We start from the raw sequence: 21,774 nt of genomic DNA on the forward strand, positions 1-21,774 counted from the left end.
CTCTTTTTTAATGAGGGTTATTCTTAATGAAAGAGGCAGGAAACTGAATTGAAACATCTGCGCCTATTCAGATGAAAAGCTTGTTTGCGATGTGACAGGAAGAAAAGAGGGAGGAGAAAGGAAACAGACGCAAATTGCTTTCTTAAATAACATTATTTATTGCATGTGTCTATAAAGAATCAATACAATCTAAAGCAATGAACTAAGTTTAAATTATCATCTCTTAGTAGCATCACATTATGCAAGATATGAAATATTTACAATGAAAGACACAGCAAGATAAGCAAGAGCCCATATCGTAACCTTTAGATGCTTGATAAAAACTTGAAACATTATCCAAATGCAAAACACTGCTCAAAACATCAAGTGGCTCCATTAGCAAAAAACACACAGAAAAAAGTTGTCCTTTCAAATTTGGAGGAAAAAAACGTACAAACAGCAACAAATCGTATTTTTAAGGTTTAACAAACATTATTAACAGTATTTATACATTTGGTAAGTCTTTGTAAACTAATTTTTCAAAAATGTAAATATTGCATATATGCCATTTGTGTTGTACCTTAGTAACAAGAATTTAATTATGTCAAGTATTAATCATTTATCTTAAAATATTTTTCAGAATTACAGCATTAGAAAATGTCCTCATAGTGGCATCCATTTCACAAGACTAGCCCATGACAGTTAAAAAAGATAAAAAATTAAATCAAAGCCAAACCATACTGGTTAGCATGTAACTTAATTAGTGATTTTGTTGTATCAGAAAGTTCACTCAAACAAATACTATGTACAGCACAAACAACATAAGTTATCTAACTTATCATTTTTAAAAATTTCTCAGCGTTTACTTGAATTGTATTCTTTGCAACATCGCACTATTTACAGTATATAGGCAACGGTTAAGTACCAGTGAATTCAGATAAATAAAGAGATACTTTCCCCTGGTTTGTCTCTTTAATCCGGCTTGTATCTATGCCGTGATTTCCCATTCAGTACGTCTGCATTTTTCACTCTTGTTTTTGCAGTTGTTGTTGTGTTTGTCGGTATTTGTGTTCCCAAGCTTGGAACAAAGCATGTACTACATTCAATGTGTCTTGTGTTACAATCTAGAAAGTTTGTAAGTGCAAGACCATGCATTAACTCCAGACCAAACAGCTCTCTTGCCGCTCAAAGTGGCGGCAGAGGCCGTGGGTTCAAACTATCGAGCGGCTCATTGAACAGTTAGACTGCCTCATGCAATCACCACACTGCCCAGTGCTGCCTGCACCTGCCAGTGCAAAACATGTAGTGTGACAGAGCTCGGCAATGTGTCATCAGGTTGGAAAATCTAAGATTCTGAGCTATTCAGATACTCTTTAAATATCTTAAACATTCATGTTCCCGTCAAATGTGGTGACGGGTCATAACTTCCTGCAGTCTGTGTTTGTGTGTGTGTGTGTGTGTGTGTGTGTGTGTGTGTGTGTGTCTGTGTGTGTGTGTGTGTGTGTGTGTGTGTGTGTGTGTGTGTGTGTGTGCAGGATATCACTGGAGACCAGTGAGTGAGTAGGTAAAGTGTATAAAGGCGCTGAGACTTTGGCTCAGACAGGCCACAGATCTGGTGGTCAGGTCCAGTTGGATCTGGTTCATGCTGCAATGCTTGCTATGTGACACCTGCATGCATGCTGATGTGATGCAATGCAATGTCATGTCTTCCAAGTATTCTTTAAGTGTGTATGAATCCTCCGTCTCAGGCATAATAATAAATATATTACTCTGGATCTTTAATACATATTCTTGTCATAAATGTAATGTGGGGAGAGAAGGCGGTCTCTCACTTGGCTGATTAACATTCTGTTTATAAGATGATCAGTTCAATCTTTGATATACTGCGTGCTTATAGGTCCAAACTAAAAAGGTCCATCAGTCGGGGGGCTGATGGCTAGAGTAAGGCTTTGGATTGGTGATTTTTTAAAAACATTCACCTCTGAAAATAAATATTTTATATAAACTTCCACTGTGTGAAGTGGTACCAACCGGGTTTTTGCTGAGGTAGGTTTTTTTAGTAATTTTTTTTTAGCAAATGTTAACTTTGAATTTTAAATATGTTCATAAATGCCACCTCTTTTTGCAGTACCATCTGTATACATATTCACACACACTTCATTAAATGCATACATACATGATAAATAAATAAATATATGTAATCTGTATGCATGAAAGGTTGTATTTTTTGCGTCTATGTGTGTGCACACAATGCTCTCCACGTTTTGTTCACAGGTTTTCAGGTGAAAGTATCGGCAACTATTGGCTCAAGCCAAAAGAAGACCGGCTAAAAGTGTATAAATGTCAAAAACAACAATAATAATAATTAACATAACAATATACTGCAGAATAGTTTTGCAGGTCTACTCAAAAAGATAAATAGCTATCTTTTTTAGTAAGAGTTAATAGTCTGTTTAAATTCTTGTTATTTGTTAAGGGATCTAGTACAGCAGCAGCGATGGCGCCTGAATGTTTTGGTGCCGAGAAAAGCGGAGGGAAGATTTGGGGCAAGGGTCGAGTGTCCGTGTTGCCATGGTGATGGCTGTCCCCGTGACCCTCGAAGGCGGCAAAGAGGTCAAAGGACATCGACTGCAGCGCATGGTCCAGCTGTCGCTGTGGCAACCTCGTCACTTGGCTGCAGCCAAATCCTTCGTTCACAGGAAAAGGAGGGAGGGGAGAGAGGCGGGCTTCAGCCTTCATTCTGAAAGGACAAGAACAAGAAAAAAACAAGAGTGAGTTTCTCGTCATGGGATTTTACAGACATGGAGTTGAATCTCACTGAATGAGATTTCTTGGTCAATACTCTTCAGAAACATGATTTAACTCTCTTTACATACAGTACATTTGATTTATTACAGAGCAATAGACTGGAGGGAGAGGTCAAACAGATACCCCCACTCATTTACCAAGTGAGGAATAAGTGCTCTTCAAGCAGCCTGCCCATGGTTGTGTGCGTGTGTGTGTTGTGTGTGTGTGTGTGTGTGTGTGTGTGTGTGTGTGTGTGTGTGTGTGTGTGTGTGTGTGTGTGTGTGTGTGTGTGTGTGTGTGTGTGTGTGTGTGTGTATGTGTGTGTGTGTGTGTGTGTTTCTCAGCTGGGAGACACTGAAGTGGCAGGTGCTTTCACCGCAGGGGAAAAACAGAGTGGCATTTAGCACTGTGCAGCTGACACAGAGCAGTCTCCAATGACGCCAAAAGACACAGCAACAATAATCCCACACACCAATAAACACACACCCAGGTATTCTTCACTACACACTTACTAAAGTCAAATAAATAAACAAAAAAATGTCACGTTCACATCCACACACACACACCACAGCTGTGTTTTTCTTATGTACTCTAAACACTTCTTCATGTCGCTTTTCTCCCTGTGGAAAGCTGTGCTGACCCTTGCCCTGGTGTACTTGTTTGTGAGGTTTAATTTGCATGCAGAGCTATCAAATGGGAGCGGAAGTCTTAGCTGGCCCACACACACACACACACACACACACACACGGACCTTCTCCACGGCTGCATTTCTTCCCTCATTTGCTGTCTCCTCTCTCTCTTCCCCGGACACGAACAAGAGCTGTTTTCACAAAGCTGGATGTGATCGTCATTCTCTAACACAAACCTTTCATTCAGAGTCCTCACGGTTGCCCTCTCCTCAACAACTCCCACCATAAACAGACAGACACACACACACACACACACACACACACACACACACAACTGTTCTTTTACTTTGCCCTACACACACACCCACACACACGCTGTCAATGAAGGTGAGAGGCAAAAGTTGAATCTAAAGCTTTACGGAGACTTGACACTTACTGATATCGAAGACATCAGAGAGGACATTGCATTGAACAGGCCGTGGCATTTCCACACATGCTCAGGGATGACTGAGATATAAAAAACATGGACCCACAGGGGGGGGGGAAATAATAATTTAGCTCCTGAGGCAACCTGTGCTGGCCTGAGCCATGTCTCTTAATTACCATGGGTGTCGGAGACTAAAAAAGAAATAGAAACAGGGGATGGAAGTGGTGGAAAAAAAACAGTAACAGAATCAACCTGACAGAGAGTAACGGGAATGCAGTGAGGTCATGGGACCAACGGTTCATAATAACCTGAGTGTGTGTGTCTGTGTGTGTGTGTGTGTGTGTTTCTGGAGGGGCTGGGCCAGTCAGTGGCCTGTAGAGGCAGACACTTGGGTGAGAATGACTGAGATCTGCCGGGAAGCAGAGCTGAATCACTAACAGCTCCAATTAGCAACCAGGTGTAGCCTTGTGCATAAACACTCAAAAACATTATCAATATTGCCTGAAGAATGCCGCAATAGGATGCCGTGGCATAGTTGGGCTTGCCGCCACACACACTGCTGTTCAAACACATGCTGATTGGGGAGAAATGTGGGTGGGCAGGGAGATATGGGAGGGGTGGGCCATGGAGGGGGGCTATTGAGGGAAGGGGACAGAGGTCCAGCGGGGGAATGAACCTAATGGCCCCTACCCCTCCTCTGTTTGGAGTGCATACACACATCCCCCCACACACCCCTCCGAACAACCCACGTCTGTGCCCCATGTCCCAACCCACACGCGCACACACTCCCACCCAGGCCATGTTCATTATTTATTTAGCTCTCACAGGCTAAATTTAGTCTTGCTCCATTCAGGGCTTGGAAACACACACACACACACACACACACACACACACACACACACACACACACACACACACACACACACACACACACACACACACACACACACACACACACACACACACACACACACACACACACACACACACACACACACACACACACACACACACACACACACACACACACACACACACACACACACACACACACACACACACACACTTATTACCAGGCTACTCTCTAGTGCTTCAGAGGAAGAGTAAACATGTCAGTTTATGCATCTACTACTCAAGTAGTTCTGTATTCTTTCGAGCAAAAGCTCAATGACTGATTAAGGGGAACTGTACTCTCCAACTGTATTTGTGAACGGGAAGAAAGAAAGAGAACCATGAACTGTAAATGAGCTTCTGCAAACAACAAAACTTATATTAGCAGCGGGCTTCCTACGCTGACGAGATCCACAGGCTCAGATCTGCTCTGTTTACATTCCTGTCCTGCTGGCTCCTCCCTGATCTAAAGCAAGGCTCCACCAAACAAACACCGTCTGACTCTTCACCTCTGACCCAAAGCCCTCCTATCCAACCAGCAAAACAAAAACAACACTTTGATAGGCTCCTGCCTCATTATTACCTGTATTCCAGGTAACACAGTTCACTATTTGCTTTAGTTGTATTTGATATTTGAACTTTTTTTGCAAGATTGTGTGGTTTCATGTCAACCTTATGCTGTTCTTTTGAAGGCCACCAGAACAGCTAAGACAATTTTTCCCACAAGTAAATTCCACATGAAATCAAGCTGCCAGTCCCTTGAGGTCCAGAAAGATAGAGAAGGTTTATGATGAGTAAGATGACCATTTATAAATGAAAAAATTCTGATTGTCCAGAAGCCCGGTAGACTGAGTGTGTCTTCTGTGTGTGTAGTGGCTAAGGACTGTATGGCATGTGCACTCATGTCACACACAGAAGCTCTCCTGCTGTCACTAGACAAAACAAGTTACTCAACAATGTCCTAATCCTGAAGTGAATGTAATCCTTCTTACCTCCAAGCTAAATTGGAATACGGTAGGGTGAGTTTGTTTTTATCTAGCCGGAACATCCTGTCCTACTTTGCTCCAAGAGTTATGTATCAGACATCCAGGAGTGAGTGTTTCTGATGGGCGGCGGCAGGTGAGGACAAAGGCTGTTCCTCAAAGTACTGCATGAAATAAAGGGATCAGTAGACAAACACTTTCTAGGATTGAAAGAGGCAACTAAAATAAAACTTGATGATGACTTGATGTATGATCATATGAGCACTTTTTGCCTTGACGGCTCATGAACACACAGTAACAAAAGTCATATCCAGAGCTGCAATCATTCATTTCATCATTCTTTTCAAATAATAACACAAATATTTTCTTGATCAGTTGACCAGTTGTTTCGTCTATAAAATAATAATAATAAATTAAATCAAAATCCAATAATAACATAAACTTAAAACAAGCAACAAATCAGGGACCAGAGAAAATTTGGCATTGTTGATTGAAAACTGACTGAAAATAGTACATTGATTACCAAAAATAGCTGGCGAATATCTTCCCCTCGATCTACTACAGAAACTTTATTTCAAATCAATCCTTCGCCCATTACTTGTCTGTTGTTTGCAAAGTGAGATAAACCGGCATACAGCAAGAAGATTGAGTGTCTTGTTAGTGACTCTGATCAAATATGATTAGCTAATTAGGGCCTCTGGTGTGAACAGAAAATCAGAGACTGTCCAATGAGGTCAGGAAAAACACACGCCGGTGTGGAGAAGTGTGTTTGCGGGGGGTAGGTTGATTCACATGATTTCAGAAAAGCAGAAACCAAGAGGAGAATCTGGGAGGGGGAGGATGCATAAGAGGAGAGGAGGGGGAGGGTTTTGGGTTGGTATAGGGCTCCTTGGAACTGCCTCGCCACGCCCCCACCTTCTCCCGGTTGTTGTTGTGGCAGATGGCGGCCGGTCATTAGCGTATTGTCACTCTCGTCTGACGGGCCAGATAACCAGTGAGCACTGCTTGATGAAGGCAGGTGCAAAAACCCCTGACCCCCTCCCCCCCCCTCCTCCCCAATCCCTCCACCATCTGCTGATGGCTCTGTATATGTACGAACACGGGAGAGGAAGACGCGCAGTCACAGTGGAAATGTGTGTGTGTGTCTGGGTGGTGGGTGTGTGGTAGTCTAGTCTTTTGCCGACCGACCACGGCAAAAGTTTAATTTACCAGTTAACCTTATTCATTGCTCTGATTGGTTGTAGTGCTATGCATGCGTAGGTGCCGCCCCTTGAGTTGGGAAGGTCTATTGATAGTGGACAGACCCTCTTTCGTTCTAGATATGGGTCTGGATTTCCAGGCCAGGATGTTTGTGTATTTCTGAAAATACCCCAATGGCAATATCTCCCCCCTCTCTGACAAGCTCACACACACACACACACACACACACACACACACACACACACACACACACACACACACACACACACACACACACACACACACACACACACACACACACACACACACACACACACACACACACACACACAAAGGTCAAGAAACTGACATTGTCGGGGCAGGGCCAGAAGGCATGCAGTGAAAGCTAAACAGCCCCCCTCCGCGGCTTCATCACCTCCCCTTTCCATGTCAGCGCCAAAACCCAAACAACAGAGTAACCTAATAAACTAACGGAATCCATTCCACGCTGAGGCCCGTTAAAATCTCTTTATACAGACGGCTAGGATATGCTTACATAATATGCATGTTCGCTCCCTCCCTCCCTGTCTCTCTCTTACACCACGATGAATTAAGATGCCAAATAAGGATGGGCGAGTTCATTTCATGGTGTACCTGTTCAAATTGATGTATGTGCTGCAGGGAATGCAAACTCTATCAATAGTGATAACAAGAGAATGTGGTAGAGCCTGTAATCCTGTAGTAAACAGTAATGCCCACTTGTTCTCTCTCACACACATCAGGCAGAGGAAGTGGCTTCGTGTTTTTCGATGACAGTATCGATGATTTGCCAGAGCTGAGTCATACGCTATGTTGTACTAGGATATTATTTTGTAAAGAAAAGGCTCCCCAATCCCTCCACCATCTGCTGATGGCTCTGTATATGTACGAACACGGGAGAGGAAGACGCGCAGTCACAGTGGAAATGTGTGTGTGTGTCTGGGTGGTGGGTGTGTGGTAGTCTAGTCTTTTGCCGACCGACCACGGCAAAAGTTTAATTTACCAGTTAACCTTATTCATTGCTCTGATTGGTTGTAGTGCTATGCATGCGTAGGTGCCGCCCCTTGAGTTGGGAAGGTCTATTGATAGTGGACAGACCCTCTTTCGTTCTAGATATGGGTCTGGATTTCCAGGCCAGGATGTTTGTGTATTTCTGAAAATACCCCAATGGCAATATCTCCCCCCTCTCTGACAAGCTCACACACACACACACACACACACACACACACACACACACACACACACACACACACACACACACACACACACACACACACACACACACACACACACACACACACACACACACACACACACACACAAAGGTCAAGAAACTGACATTGTCGGGGCAGGGCCAGAAGGCATGCAGTGAAAGCTAAACAGCCCCCCTCCGCGGCTTCATCACCTCCCCTTTCCATGTCAGCGCCAAAACCCAAACAACAGAGTAACCTAATAAACTAACGGAATCCATTCCACGCTGAGGCCCGTTAAAATCTCTTTATACAGACGGCTAGGATATGCTTACATAATATGCATGTTCGCTCCCTCCCTCCCTGTCTCTCTCTTACACCACGATGAATTAAGATGCCAAATAAGGATGGGCGAGTTCATTTCATGGTGTACCTGTTCAAATTGATGTATGTGCTGCAGGGAATGCAAACTCTATCAATAGTGATAACAAGAGAATGTGGTAGAGCCTGTAATCCTGTAGTAAACAGTAATGCCCACTTGTTCTCTCTCACACACATCAGGCAGAGGAAGTGGCTTCGTGTTTTTCGATGACAGTATCGATGATTTGCCAGAGCTGAGTCATACGCTATGTTGTACTAGGATATTATTTTGTAAAGAAAAGGCTTGGATTATGAAGATACAGCAGCAAAGGCAAAAATGACACCGATCTGTATCTCTTTCTGTGTTTCTTTTCTTCTTTTCCTTGTCACTCCTCCATGCCTCCCCCTCACTCTCCCTCCCTCCCTTCAGCGTACAGCTCAATTGTCTATTTTGTTGCGCATGAAAAGCAAAACAAGTCATCCACCCTTCACCATTGTTCCTACACCTCCCTTCCGCCTTCATACTCTGCTCTGAAAGTACAATATTCAATATTTGTACCCTGTAATCTGAAACACAAAAGCGCCAGGACACAATAAAGTGAAGCGACAAAAAATGGGAAGTTCACAATAGGTACGAGTAAAGGTCATTTGTGTTCATTAAAACATTAGTTAGGGCCCTTTCATGTGGAAAACATAGTTTTTTGTGAAGTTGAAAAAAAAAACTGCACTCCAATCCCACCAGGTTAGAAAAACAAGTGAGCATTCACCTCTCCCAGCAACCTTTGCACACAGCCTGCATTCCAGTCCTGAAACCAAGTACCTGACAATTGATAAACAACTGACTCACTTGTTTTTCTGGGGAGCCTGATTACTTGCACCAAGCCCACACTGGCTGCGCTCACAGCAAAAGAGCCGGCAGAGACAGAGACAAAAGAGAGGCAACTTGGTTGTGAAACCACAAACAGCAATTAAACTCTTGTATTTCACCATCAGGAACACCGACTCCTAACTCACTATGATCCCGACACTGTGTGTTCTCCTGTCACATAACTGCAACTTCTGACATGCCCCTGCTAGGTCATCTATCCTTGTTAATAATCCCTGACATTTAGGGGATGCATTTAAAGCCACCAGTGCAACAGTGAACCAACATGAGGGGAAAGGTAATATTTGGCGAGTGTTCCTTTCCACAAAGATACCAATTCATAAGGAGTCCATGATTATAGACACATACCCTCATACCCTTATAAAAGCCACATTATACTGTGTTATAAAACTGTGGATCTGTAGTGCTGAATGCGTCACTGGATTAAAGAATTTTTCTTTTTTCATTTTATACTTACGTAGTACAAAAATGCGTCACTGAAGAGAGACCAGAGCAGACCATTCACACAAACACATAGCAGCGGCATCAAGCGTACCAGAATGAGCAATGACAAATATGGGCCATAGTTTTCAAAATAAAACTGTTTCTAAATAAGGTTGTTGTAAAAACCTAAAAGGAACACTGAATAGAAATACAATTTCTCTCTGAGAGAATGTTTGTTAAATGTAAACGTTAAATGTTGTGTTGTTTTGCATACTTCACTGTTATAATCAAACTTTTTTATTAGGCCTTTAATTGAAAGGATACACACTCATCTTCCGGTGCTCTTACTCTAACATCTCTATCCCGTTTGAAGCAGATCAAAGCCCCAGTGAACAGCCCTCCTCAGCATCGAACAGCCTTGAGATTTGTCCATTTGTCATGGGTGTGACCAGTAGGTGACTAATCCTATCTAAACATCACAGCCTACACCCAACAGCAACACTCACAACAACTCCACTCCCCTTGGCTGCAATAGCGTTCGTAAACAGACCAAAAATTACTTTTCTAACACACATGTATCGACAACTACTGTAAGTGTAAAACGGACACTAGTGATAAATGCTGCTTGCTTACATTGGATTGTAACACTGTATGTATGTTGTTAGATGAATAGTGGCTTAACCTCTAATTTTAAAAGCAGAGGCACAAACTGCAAGTAAATAGTGTTACATTTAAGCTTATAGTAAACACGTTTCCAGAAGAATAACTAATACTGGGTGTAACTAGCAGTCAAGGGGTTAGTTCCACAGCCGGTGTTAAAATAACAAGATCTACTGTCAACACACAAAAGAAATTTTTGTGACAAGTATAGAATATCTCACCTTTGACAGCTGCAGCAGTCTCCTTGAATCCCATGCTGGCATAGGGGCTGGTGTTGAAACCGTTTAGGCCCCCCTTGCAGCCACAGGCTGTCTTGAAACTCAGGAGTCCATCACAGTCCCCTAACCTTCGTCCTGCAAGATTTCCCTCCATCAAGTTTAAGGCAATATAGTTAAGTCCATTTTGATAACCAGCTGACAACTCCCGGCACATGGGGCTGTTGCTGCCATAGTCCTCCTCAGGTCCCTCGGTGCTGCAAACTGTGTGGGATACATTCTCCACAGAGGCAGAGCTGTGCCTTTTGGTGTCAGTGGCAAAGGATGGGCACACTGGTGTGACAGTGGTGGTGGAGGAGAATGTCTCAGAACTGTGCCGCCGCCGGCCCTGTGGGTCAGCCCGGATCACCTTGGCCCCCCTGTGGGGATCCAGGAGGGTGACGGATAACGACGGACCACCCAGGAGAAAAGAGTCCAATGGCACAGTGGGCACCCCGTCCACAATGCTGCTCTCAAGGCTGAGTCTCTGCACACTGGCAGAGGGGCTGGTAGGGAGGGGGGCGGCATCAGTGGTGCAGAGAGCAGGTAGAGGGGCAGGAGGACTGAAAGTCATCTCAGTGTAGTCATCCTTGACTACAGCAGGCTGACGCACCAGGCTCACCTGCTGTTGGAGAAGATATTTCTCTACCATCCCCCTCTCTTCTGCCTGTCCCTGGAAGGTTTTTTCCTTTGCTTCCTTCTCGCCTCCCTGCATGTTCTGCTGGGCACTCACCAGACCAGGGCACGTCAAGACTTCAGTTGAGCGCTTTAGGGGCCCTGCGGTGGGGGAATCCCTAGGTTGGTGTGTGCCAAGGTGACCCGTGAGGCTGACGTCCACATTAGCATAGTCTGAAAGTGAAAGAGATCCGTTCTCTGCAGATATGATGGTCACAGAGGGCTCAGAGCTCTTTGACACTGTGGATGCCAGCGGGTCATGGGTAGCACTACTAAAGTCTATGTTGATGTACTCCCCAGGGCTGCGTGGCTCTGAGGGAAGGGGGTGTTCGCTCATACATGGTAGTGTTCTGAGAGATTCCAGGGCCAGACGGGTGGGCCGACACGCCCTGCTTCGGTTTACTGGACCTCCATCTACCCGAGCTCCTCTGAGAGGTGACGGGGCAGCGGAAGGGGTGCCTGGTGTCACCGGAGAGCTGCTGGCCACTGAGTCTCCTGGAGAGACAGGACAATAGTTGGACTCCTCCTCTATCCGCTGTCTCTGTAATCTCATCACCACATACTGGTCTGTGTCTGTGGACCCATTGCGATGCAACTGGTGTTTAACTGAACGTGGCTGAGAGATGTAGGAATAAGGCTGTCTGTGAAGTTGCTGTGGGTGGAGATCTCCTGAGGAAGGACTGAGGATGTAGTCTGGGGGTGAGAGAGGCACCAGAGGGTCAACAGGAGACATATTCAGGTACTCTCCATTGGTGAGCTTTCCATCAGTGCTCTCCACTGACATCTTGGTTCCACACCACATTGGCATATAGCCGCTGTCCTCCAGAGAAACACTCCCCGGGGAGTCTGTGCGTGGGGCCAGCCCTGCTGAGGAGGAGTGTGAACGTGGGTTGATGATCTGCTTTGGAGCAGAAACACACATGGGGCTCATGGGCATGTAGGGGTCATCCTTGGATCCTTGTGTCTGAGGTACCACACCTGGTATCATGGACATATAGCCACTGTCACCTTGGAGACTGCCTGCGGCTATCTGAACATCCCTGTAATCCTCAGGATAGATCCCTTTAGGGGAAGCAGTGTGACACCTGCTAAAAGACTGGCTTCCACTGGTGTACGTGCCCCTCATAAGAGTATACTCATCCAGGGAGGCTGAAGATACTTGGGGGGGACCTCTCTGCTGCCGGGGGGTAGTGAGAGAGTATGTGCGCTTTCGATAAGCCTTGTCCATCTCTGATAACCGACGGTAACCATTCTGCTTCTGCCGTTCCATCACCATGTAACCTTCAAGCTCACTGCCGTCCCGAGAGGGTGGAGTGTCCGCTCTGAGAGACTCTGGAGTGTTGCTCCGGAGGGTCAGTGATAGTCTCAGGTCCCGGGCGTCTGCCGGGCTAGAGCCATACTCCTCACATGATATAAAACCAGCATCACTGGGGGAGCCTGAGAAGGAGGCAGTGCAGCTGGAGGGCCGAGGAGCACTGCCATCTGGGCAGGAGGACATATTCCCTAGGCTAGGAGCGGCCATGGGGGGGGAATGAGTTAGGGGCATAGACATGGACTTACTGTGCTGGAGGGAAGAGGATTCAAATGTACGGTAAGGGCGAGTAGTGATGGTGTGAGATCTGCTCAGGAGGGTCCTGCGGACTCCTGGACTAAGGGGGCTGCCAGTGACTGACATAGGGCGTGCCATCGTGCCATCGCCCTCGCTTGCTGTGCGTATTCGACAGGAGGAAAATTTGCTAACAGGAGAAGTGGCAGCCATGCTGTCAGTGCGCGATCGCCGGGGAAGCCCGGTCTGGCTGGGGGGGAGATTGTGCAGGTGCCTCCGCGTAGGCACAGAGATGGGGTTCGTACCAGATGACTGGCTTTTGCTGCGCGGACGGAATTCTGCCAGCTCCTTCATGGCTTTCATGGCCTCCAGGATAGTTTCGTGGATATTTTGCGCGACCACAGAGTCATCAGCCTGCATCCATAACTCCCCTGGACCCGTGGCTGAAGACCGACCAACCTCGATGAAGAAAAAGCTGTCAGAGTGGCCGCACCTCCGGATGTTCATCAGCTGTAGTATGACGGAGGCGATCTCTGTGTTCAGCTTGACAAAGCTGATAGTCCGGCTGGAGAGACAGAGCCTATACACTCCGGTCAAATGTCTGCTTTGCCCCAGACCTTTAGATTTCAGATTGACTTGCCATACCTCCTTGTAGGCGGCGGAAACCGGCGTTATTACACCGTAGCTCTCCTCGTCGAAGCCAACCAGCGAGGACGCTGAGTTGGACGCCGAGCCGTCGTACTCTTTCCCCTCAGACATCAAATCCGTCAGCACCCGGTACCAGCTCTCCTGTTCGGTCTCGTGTTCCGCCGCCACAGCAAAATACTCGTCCTTGGTATAAAGAGCAATAAGATATTTGTGTTTTGCGTCCGCTCTCTTGTTGATATTGAGGCAGCAGTCCAGAGGAATAACTCTCTTCGCGACCGATTTGTTTTTCCATTTCTTCTCGCTTTCGTAGTACTCTAGCCGGGCAGGGGAACCTTCGCTTGCCTCTTTTAAAACGAAGAAGCGCTTGTGTCCGTGTTTCTGTTTCTTTAAATATCCACATTTCTTGATGTTGTTGTTCGCGTTCGTATTTCTGGTCAATATCGGCTGATCTCCCGTGTTTGGAGGACTCGCCATGTCCTACGGTGTCAGACACAATGCTTCTTTTCCTCGAGTTGCTAAAGAAACGACGCGCTTGATTTTAATCCTCTATCTCCAGAGTCGGTTTTGTGCGTGCGTTCGTCTTCTCCCGAAGCTGAGCAATAAATAACACATGTCTGCTAGTGTTCCGACTGAGGAGTGGAAACAACATGTGACGATCTACACATTCAGCTCTGGTTAAAAAAAAACGAGGGGAAAGGAGAAGAAAAAAATACACACACCGACAGTGGGCGGTGCGCACTCAACTCATTGGGCTTATTGGTGGAAACGGGATGAATGCTAGAGTGAGATGGCCCTGTTCAAAGGAGAGCGAGAGAGAGAGAGAAAAGGAGAAAGCCCTCCTACTATCACTCTGCCCTCTTCCGACTCATTTGTGCGTAGTCAGTCAGCACTGTTGCTTTATTTAGAGCAGCTCTGGTCCTGTGATCCGACATTTGACTGCGAAGGTTTTCAACCATCTAAATATATTGAACGAGATGATCCTGGCCTATAAAGCCTACATTTGCGTCATGTAAGCAGTTGGAGTGGATTTTAAAGAAACACATTAGAATAAATAGTAACAAGAAGAATATGGTAATCATAGGCAAACCGTTAGTGAATTGAAAACATTGAATTGCCCTAAATTGTTTAAGTTTTTATTGTTTTTATTCCAAAATACCTTTCTTATTGCCAGTTTCTCAGCCCCCTCGACCATATTTTAAAGGTGTCTGTAGAGGGAGTCCTTCCAGTCCTCCTCTCCAACTGGTAAACAAGCGTCACGGAGTCGAGCCTGCAGCTCTGACACCGGAATTTAATATTCCCTCTGCGTCGCCTAGACAGAATACGTACGCGGTTTATTCGGGATATTCTAGCCCCGTTTCCTTTTTTGGTCTTCGGGAAAACAAAGTATCAAAGAGCTCATGATAAACAAGTAGTACAAGACATGGCAGAGAGCAGTTGTAGTGGGCTACAGTGTGCTTAATTTGGTAACGTGGTCGCCTACCGCTTTATTTATGTTTTGATGGGAGCTCACGGGATTGCTGCACAGTTACAGTTTCAGCAGTTTCCGACAGCTTTATTTGTCCACCTGTTCAGAAACAGTGTATGACAGCGAGGCGGCGCATAGCCTACAATTCAGGATGACAACGTTGGCTATGCCCCAAAATCCTGTGAGGTTACATTAGGACACAGCCTAATCTACAACGACAGACCTCTCAGCGCAACAGAGAGGAACGACCCATATAAGGTATATATTACAACAACAACAAAAAAAAACTCAGTGATCATGATGACGCAAAAAAATTCTCCTGATCTGATTGCGTCAATGGCTGGTAATGCGTAATGATGAAATGCGGGAGCCAGTTGGTTACCGCTGTGTGATGGTAGAGATGAGAGCGTGTGTCTGGCAGCCTATTGCCCGACTTTTACTTCAAGGAAGGACGGTGCTTTTTCTCTGACGAACACAGGCGGCGTACCATGCGTCCATTTAGGGTATGTGCACAGGTCAAATGTTGACACAGTAAACAGCCAAATAAATCAAATTTTGGCTACATTCCTACGGCCAATCAAAGCACAATTTACGTAATTATTCATAATCACTGCGGCGATACCCTCTGATAGTCCCATGTCCTCTGATGATAACATGTTGAAAATTACCACCACCTGGAAACAAGCGACAAGAAAACTATATCACTCAAGTGAAAAAGAAAGAAAATACAGAAAGAATAAAGAGAAGCAGCTCAGCTTCCCACAATGGTTGGATCTGCTAACAAAACATGTATCAATTGACAACAATCAACTTGTCAAAAACACCTTCCCCCACCCCACCACACACACACGCACACGCACACTGATACCTACCTTGTACACCAAAATAAATATAACCCCAGCTTCCCATTTAATTGACGTTTTTTTTGCAATTGCAATTGATGTTTAGTTTAGCAGATTTGTTTGTTTTACTTCGTTTTAACTTGTTACTATCTGTTCTTTATACTCGCTTGTTGTAGCCTAATACACTGTTTGCCTTACACCAGTTGGTGAATAAACCTATTACAGAATAATAATTACACACACACACACACACACACACACACACACACACACCAACCCTCACCTCCCATATAATATCCCCTTTTTCCTTAGATCCCACAGTGCTGGCTCAGCACCATAACACCTCAGCGGCAAGGTCAATTACTATGACCCATGCAGGTCAATTATGCCACCAGAAGCAATGATTTAACTACTGCCACCATGGAAAAAGAATCAAATCAGGCACAACCTCTTGTGCTACGTCCCTCGAATAACCTTTAGCGCATAGATTTGCTCCCCGGGCAGTGATGAGTAGATTTTGTGCATTTTGTGCAGTTGTTTTCTTTTCATTATTTGAGCGAGCCTTGCCTTAAGTGCTATGCAGGCATATTGATAAAAATAGATGTAGCAGAGCTGGCAGCCTAAACCTTGGAGGCTCAGATATCTCCCTGTAGGATAAGGAGGGTTCCCTGTCTGTTGATATTAGGTTTCCTGCAGGACAGACATAGGCTTGGATCTGAACCTTCTCACTCTGATTACAAGTAACTGCCATATAACGACTATATACTGTAAATGTGCAACTTTATCTTAAGTGTTCTAGTTGCTTAAACCTCGGATAAATTATGAATATACGGTCCCTGTAAGAAGCATTTGCAAGTCCGACAGCTCGCCTTGTATAATAGTACAACCTGACGCTGGCAAGATAGCAGGAACTGAGTGGGGGTAGTGTGAAGTAAAAGCAGGGGCAGAAGGAGTGACTCTTTCTTTTTGAATAACCTATGAAGCATAAGAAATGCAAATCAGCCGTCTATAAAATACCAATAAGGTGGGCGATTGTCCCATAAACTGTGCTGCTTGCAGAACCCAATCTGGTTGTGTCTGTGATACGTCCTTGTCCCTTTCTTAGGTAACTACATGAATATTTATCATCCTTCAATTTACACCGCATGGTGCATTAATTTACAAGTTAATTAAATGGCCAGCTGAAGCTATTTTACAAGGCTTTAAAAGGGCCATCTTATCGTCTCCTGGTATGAACCCATTAGGTCTTTATAGGTTTATTTACTTAGGGAAGGATAGAGGTGTGACTTTCACGGTGCATCCTCGCAATACAGACTGGTCCTCCTTACTCTTACTGGTTTTATTTCCTTCATAGTGCGAACAATGTATAATATATTGTCTAAATTGACCCAGTAGCCAATAGCTTTGAAGACCTAATGTAGCTTTTTAAGACTTGCTTTTACATATAAAGAGCCTCGCTTCCCACATTTGCTGAGTCAAAGGCCCATAATGTCTCAGTCACCCGCTTCACTGTCGCTGTGTACAACGATTAGTTTCATAAGCTTTCATAAAGCAGATTAGAATCACTGATCTGATGATCTGATGAGATAAGACTAAGGACAGGCAGGGGAGGGGGATACGATTAGGCTCAGGCAACCTTTACTCACTGACACATACCGTAAGGCCCAAACAAATGAACAACACAAACACGTAATGCTGGCATCCACACATCAGACACACTATTCACCCCAACCTGTGCCACATCTAGTCAAAGGCAAAACAGATTAAAGCTGAAGCCTGGGGGGAGTCTCATTCTTATTGTTGTAGCCGCGTTGTTTTAATGCTTTGGATCTGAATGCCATTCTCTTGTTAGTTATCATCTGAACAGGGGGATGTTTTTCAGGACTGTTGTTGTGTCAGAGACTGAATTGATAGATCAACCTTTGGTGCAATGGTAACTGAGCTAGTTAATAATGTTGCATTAGGGGTCCCAGAGATCCCGGCCCTATTTAAAGGCCTACTTCACCGGTTTGAATATGAAGGTGTATTGAATTCTGAGATCCTATGTAGTATAAATGTGCAAAAAAATAAAATCGGTTCATCCTAGCCTGAGAAAAGGCAGAAAGAGTGTTTTTTTAACCCTATATTTCTCTTTCTCGTGACATCACAGAAAGAGAAATATAGGGTTAAAAAAAACTTACTTTGTAAATATTACTGTGATGTCTTTTACTGTGACATCACAGTAATATTTACAAAGTAAGTTTTTTTTTAACCCTATATTTCTCTTTATATATTCAAACCGGTGAAGTAGGCCTTTAACAACTCAAACAACATGCGTAAAATTGTTTCATCTGCTTTTAAACAATTTTGCAGAACTGCTCATCAGGTTACTGATAACACATTTCACAAGTTGGCTATACAGAAACAGAGCATAATATATACATAACCCATTTAACATATAAACAAAACCCATACAATATAAAGCTTTAACTATTTTCTTATTTGGAGTAATAACGATTATTTATGTTATCTTTAAATGCAAGGCAATACTTTTGGCAAAGGAAACGGTCAATACTTTCCACATACTGGGTAAGCAGGAAAACAGAAAAAATTGGAAAAAAAGGGAACATTTTGAATTTAATATTGATGTTCCAATAAATAGAGGAGTGAGTTAGGCCAATGTCATGCAAGACATAGGGGTTAAAACGGTGGAAAATATAGCTATCTGTTAAGCCTGTCAGGGATTTATCAATATAAGGAAACATTACGGTTCCCCTTTACGCTTGTCCTATTTTTTTCTCTGAACATTTTAAACATTGTTCCCTGCTAACCCTGTAATTTCTTAAACCCAATATTGTATCCAGGTAATGATAATGGAAGTTGTTTTCCGTGCCCCTGAGCACATGTGATATAGATCGCTCAGTTCAATCTTGTGTTGTCACCCGTAATTGACTCGATTCTCTGATCAATACAGCAAACGTGAAATTGAAATTTCTCTTCTGCTTAATTTTTTACTGATTGTTCACAGGCGGGCAGACCTGAGGAAAGACAGCACATGTGGATGGAAAGCTTTGTATTATTGGACATGACTGCACGCGCCTTTATTGAGCCACAGCTCAAGTGATAACAGTTTTGATGACTTCAGTTAAACGAATCATTGGAATGGACATAATCAATTTTCTAATTAATCTTCAAATTGGACACAGGGTTTGCACAGTTTTAAAGAATGTTAGTAGAAAGTCAATTATAGTGGATTCTATGTTGCATTCAGTATCTTACATTGTAGAATCACTTTTTTGCATGTTGGATGTATAACTGCGAAGCTGCACACGCACTTTTTACATTTTTACCCATGATCTTTCTTCATTATGTGAAAACGTGTCTCTTTACTGTTATCCCTGCCTTATCTCCTCATAATTTTGACATCTGTTTTTTTAGTTATTTGATTGTGATTTTCTCATTTCACGGGTCACCGAGACAGATATTTAATTGATTTGCCTATTAGAAGGGGCCAGGGACATCTCAGATAGCATTGCTTATGTGACCGGAAGAGAAACCCATGATAATATGTTAGCTGAGGCCATACGTGGACAACATAATTATTCATGAGCACGTCTTCCCTTTACAAATGACTCTAGTGGCCACACAGAGAGACGCAGTCTGCCATCAGAAGTCTTAGCTCTTTGTTGCTTTGATTAAAAAGATTTGAACGCATATGATATTCAGGCTCCATAATACCATCATTAGTCATTTGTCATAATTATGCGTTATCTGGAGTCACGTGGTTTGATATAAATGACAATGATACATGAGCCCCCTCGGGGTGAATCTTATGACTGTGATGGAAATAGAGAATGAAATATGAATCTCAGGTTCAAACAGAATGACTTTATAGTAAAAATTTTAAAAACAAAAAGAGTTGGACATCTGAGGTTATTGCAGGATTCTTGATGACTGATATATTATTATTAGTTTGTAACTATAGGCGATGTTTGCATTATGGCAGTGATGGTTGTATTTGTGTCTGCAGCAGCACAGTAATAATCAATGTGTAGATGTGGTTTCTCTTAGAAATAATCCAACAGTGCACACTTAGAGCAGCGGGGAAAAAAAAGATTAAAGAAAGGTAGGTGGCATCCGCAGTATTTAAATTGGAACTGATCTGAGTAGGAGTGTGTAGGAAGTTACCCATTCCTGCTTGTTTGTATATGCGTGTGTCTGTGTGTGTGTGTGTATGCGTGTATGTGTGTGTGTGTGTGTGCGTGTGTGTGTGCGTGTGTTTGTGCGTGTGTGTGTGCATGTGTGTGTGTGTGCGTGTGGTATGAGCATGCATTGATTTTTTTTTATGAAGCCTCATCTGACCCGCTGATCTAATATTCATTCCACTCTCCAACGCAGATGCACAAACATTCTGCCTTTCTCTTGTTCCCTGTCTTGCACATAAACAAATCCCAATGAACATCCACACGAAAAAAATAAATCCAATATTAGCCTACGACGTTATACTTTTTTTCATGCTTTTGATCTGTCTGGCACTGATAAGTAGATAAATGAGGTAAATACGGTCGATGTAGATACTAGTCTGCCAAAGTACCAACATTTCAATGCTTATAAATTAGTTATGGGAAATAAAGTTATGAAGAAAAACAAGTTGGATAATTTGTTTTAGGTTAAGTAGACATTACAAAGTTAAAACAAGTTAATTGTACAATATTTACATTTAAGTTTAGGAGTTTTGACAAAAAGTGATTGAAATCAAGTATCTCCAGAATCGCTGATTCCACCTATAAATCTGGGATTTAAAATGTATGCTGGCTGTTGTAAAACTGGTAATATTTCAGTCAACAGATGAACAGCGGGTTTAGGGTTTTGTATATTATCCTTATTCTCTTTGTGAATTAAAAAAATATTTTGTTCACAAACTACAGTAGTGCGATTAAAGACCCGTCCCTGACAAATATCCTGATACAGTGGATATTACCAATGCAAAACTATCAAGAGTTGCTAGTTTTGAGGTCCATACCAAAGATCAGTTTCTCTGGCTAAACAACAGCAAATCTTCATTTTTTTTCACTTCAGCAGCAGCAGTCCCGTAGCCTGGTCCAACCAGACCATCGTACTTCATTTAATTTGTACAGAAGGTCTGGAAGTGCTGTAATTGGCAAATGTTCACTCACTTGGAGGCGGGTGTCTGTTGAAGTTTAAAACTATTGGATCTGCCCAGTGCCACTCTGGATTAGCCAACCAATCATATCGCGTTTGGTTATGTCATGAGCCGGCTTCTGACGGTGCGTTTCAGTTGTACAGGGAAATAGGAAATTTCCGACTTCACTATATTGTAGTCTATGGATCTACCGGTACCTGGCAACGGTAACTTGCTAGAGCCTAACGTTTAGTTATTTGGATGAGAAGGGTTGTAGGCGTCCATACTTTCCCGAGCAGATGCACTGGAACACAGAGGTCGGAACTCGGAACTACCAAATCGGACATTTCCGAGTTCCGAGTATAAAGGAACGCAGCATTCAACTGAAACTGGAGTGCGACTTCGACGTCATCGTTCTCAGCCACTCGCTCTGATCGCTGATTGGACCACCAAAAATTTGGACGAGCAGAATCCCACTAACACACCCCACCCCCAGACTGACTACTGAAATGAAATGAAAATTGAGCGGTAGTAGGTAGGCGGGCGTAGCCAGGCTAGCAATCCCGGTTTCCCAGATAGATCAGCTAAAAGGTCACAAAAGTGGTTCATGGCACACATGAGCCGTGGTTGAGGGTAATGCAAGTATGAGGGACAATGTTAATACCTATAAACTCGAATGTCTATACCGAGCTGGATGGATGTGCATGCTAGTTTCTATAATAGTGCTACTGTATACAGTGCAGTTCATTTGAGTTGACGTGTGTGTGTGTGTGTGTGTGTGTGTGTGTG

General features: G+C 43.8%; 1 protein-coding gene across 1 annotated transcript; it reads right to left on the reverse strand.

The window, feature by feature from the left end:
- Positions 1 to 219: 219 nt before the first annotated feature.
- Positions 220 to 14,175, reverse strand: irs2b (insulin receptor substrate 2b). Its single transcript, XM_080038192.1, has 2 exons — positions 10,655 to 14,175; positions 220 to 2,719 (listed from the first exon to the last, which is right to left on the reverse strand). Exons 1-2 carry the CDS (start codon positions 14,028 to 14,030, stop codon positions 2,715 to 2,717), a joined length of 3,381 nt encoding a protein of 1,126 aa, XP_079894318.1. The 5' UTR covers positions 14,031 to 14,175; the 3' UTR covers positions 220 to 2,714.
- Positions 14,176 to 21,774: the final 7,599 nt, after the last annotated feature.

The sequence above is a fragment of the Ammodytes marinus genome (genome assembly GCF_949987685.1).
Source record: "Ammodytes marinus genome assembly, chromosome: 12".
Taxonomy (NCBI): Eukaryota; Metazoa; Chordata; class Actinopteri; order Uranoscopiformes; family Ammodytidae; genus Ammodytes; species Ammodytes marinus.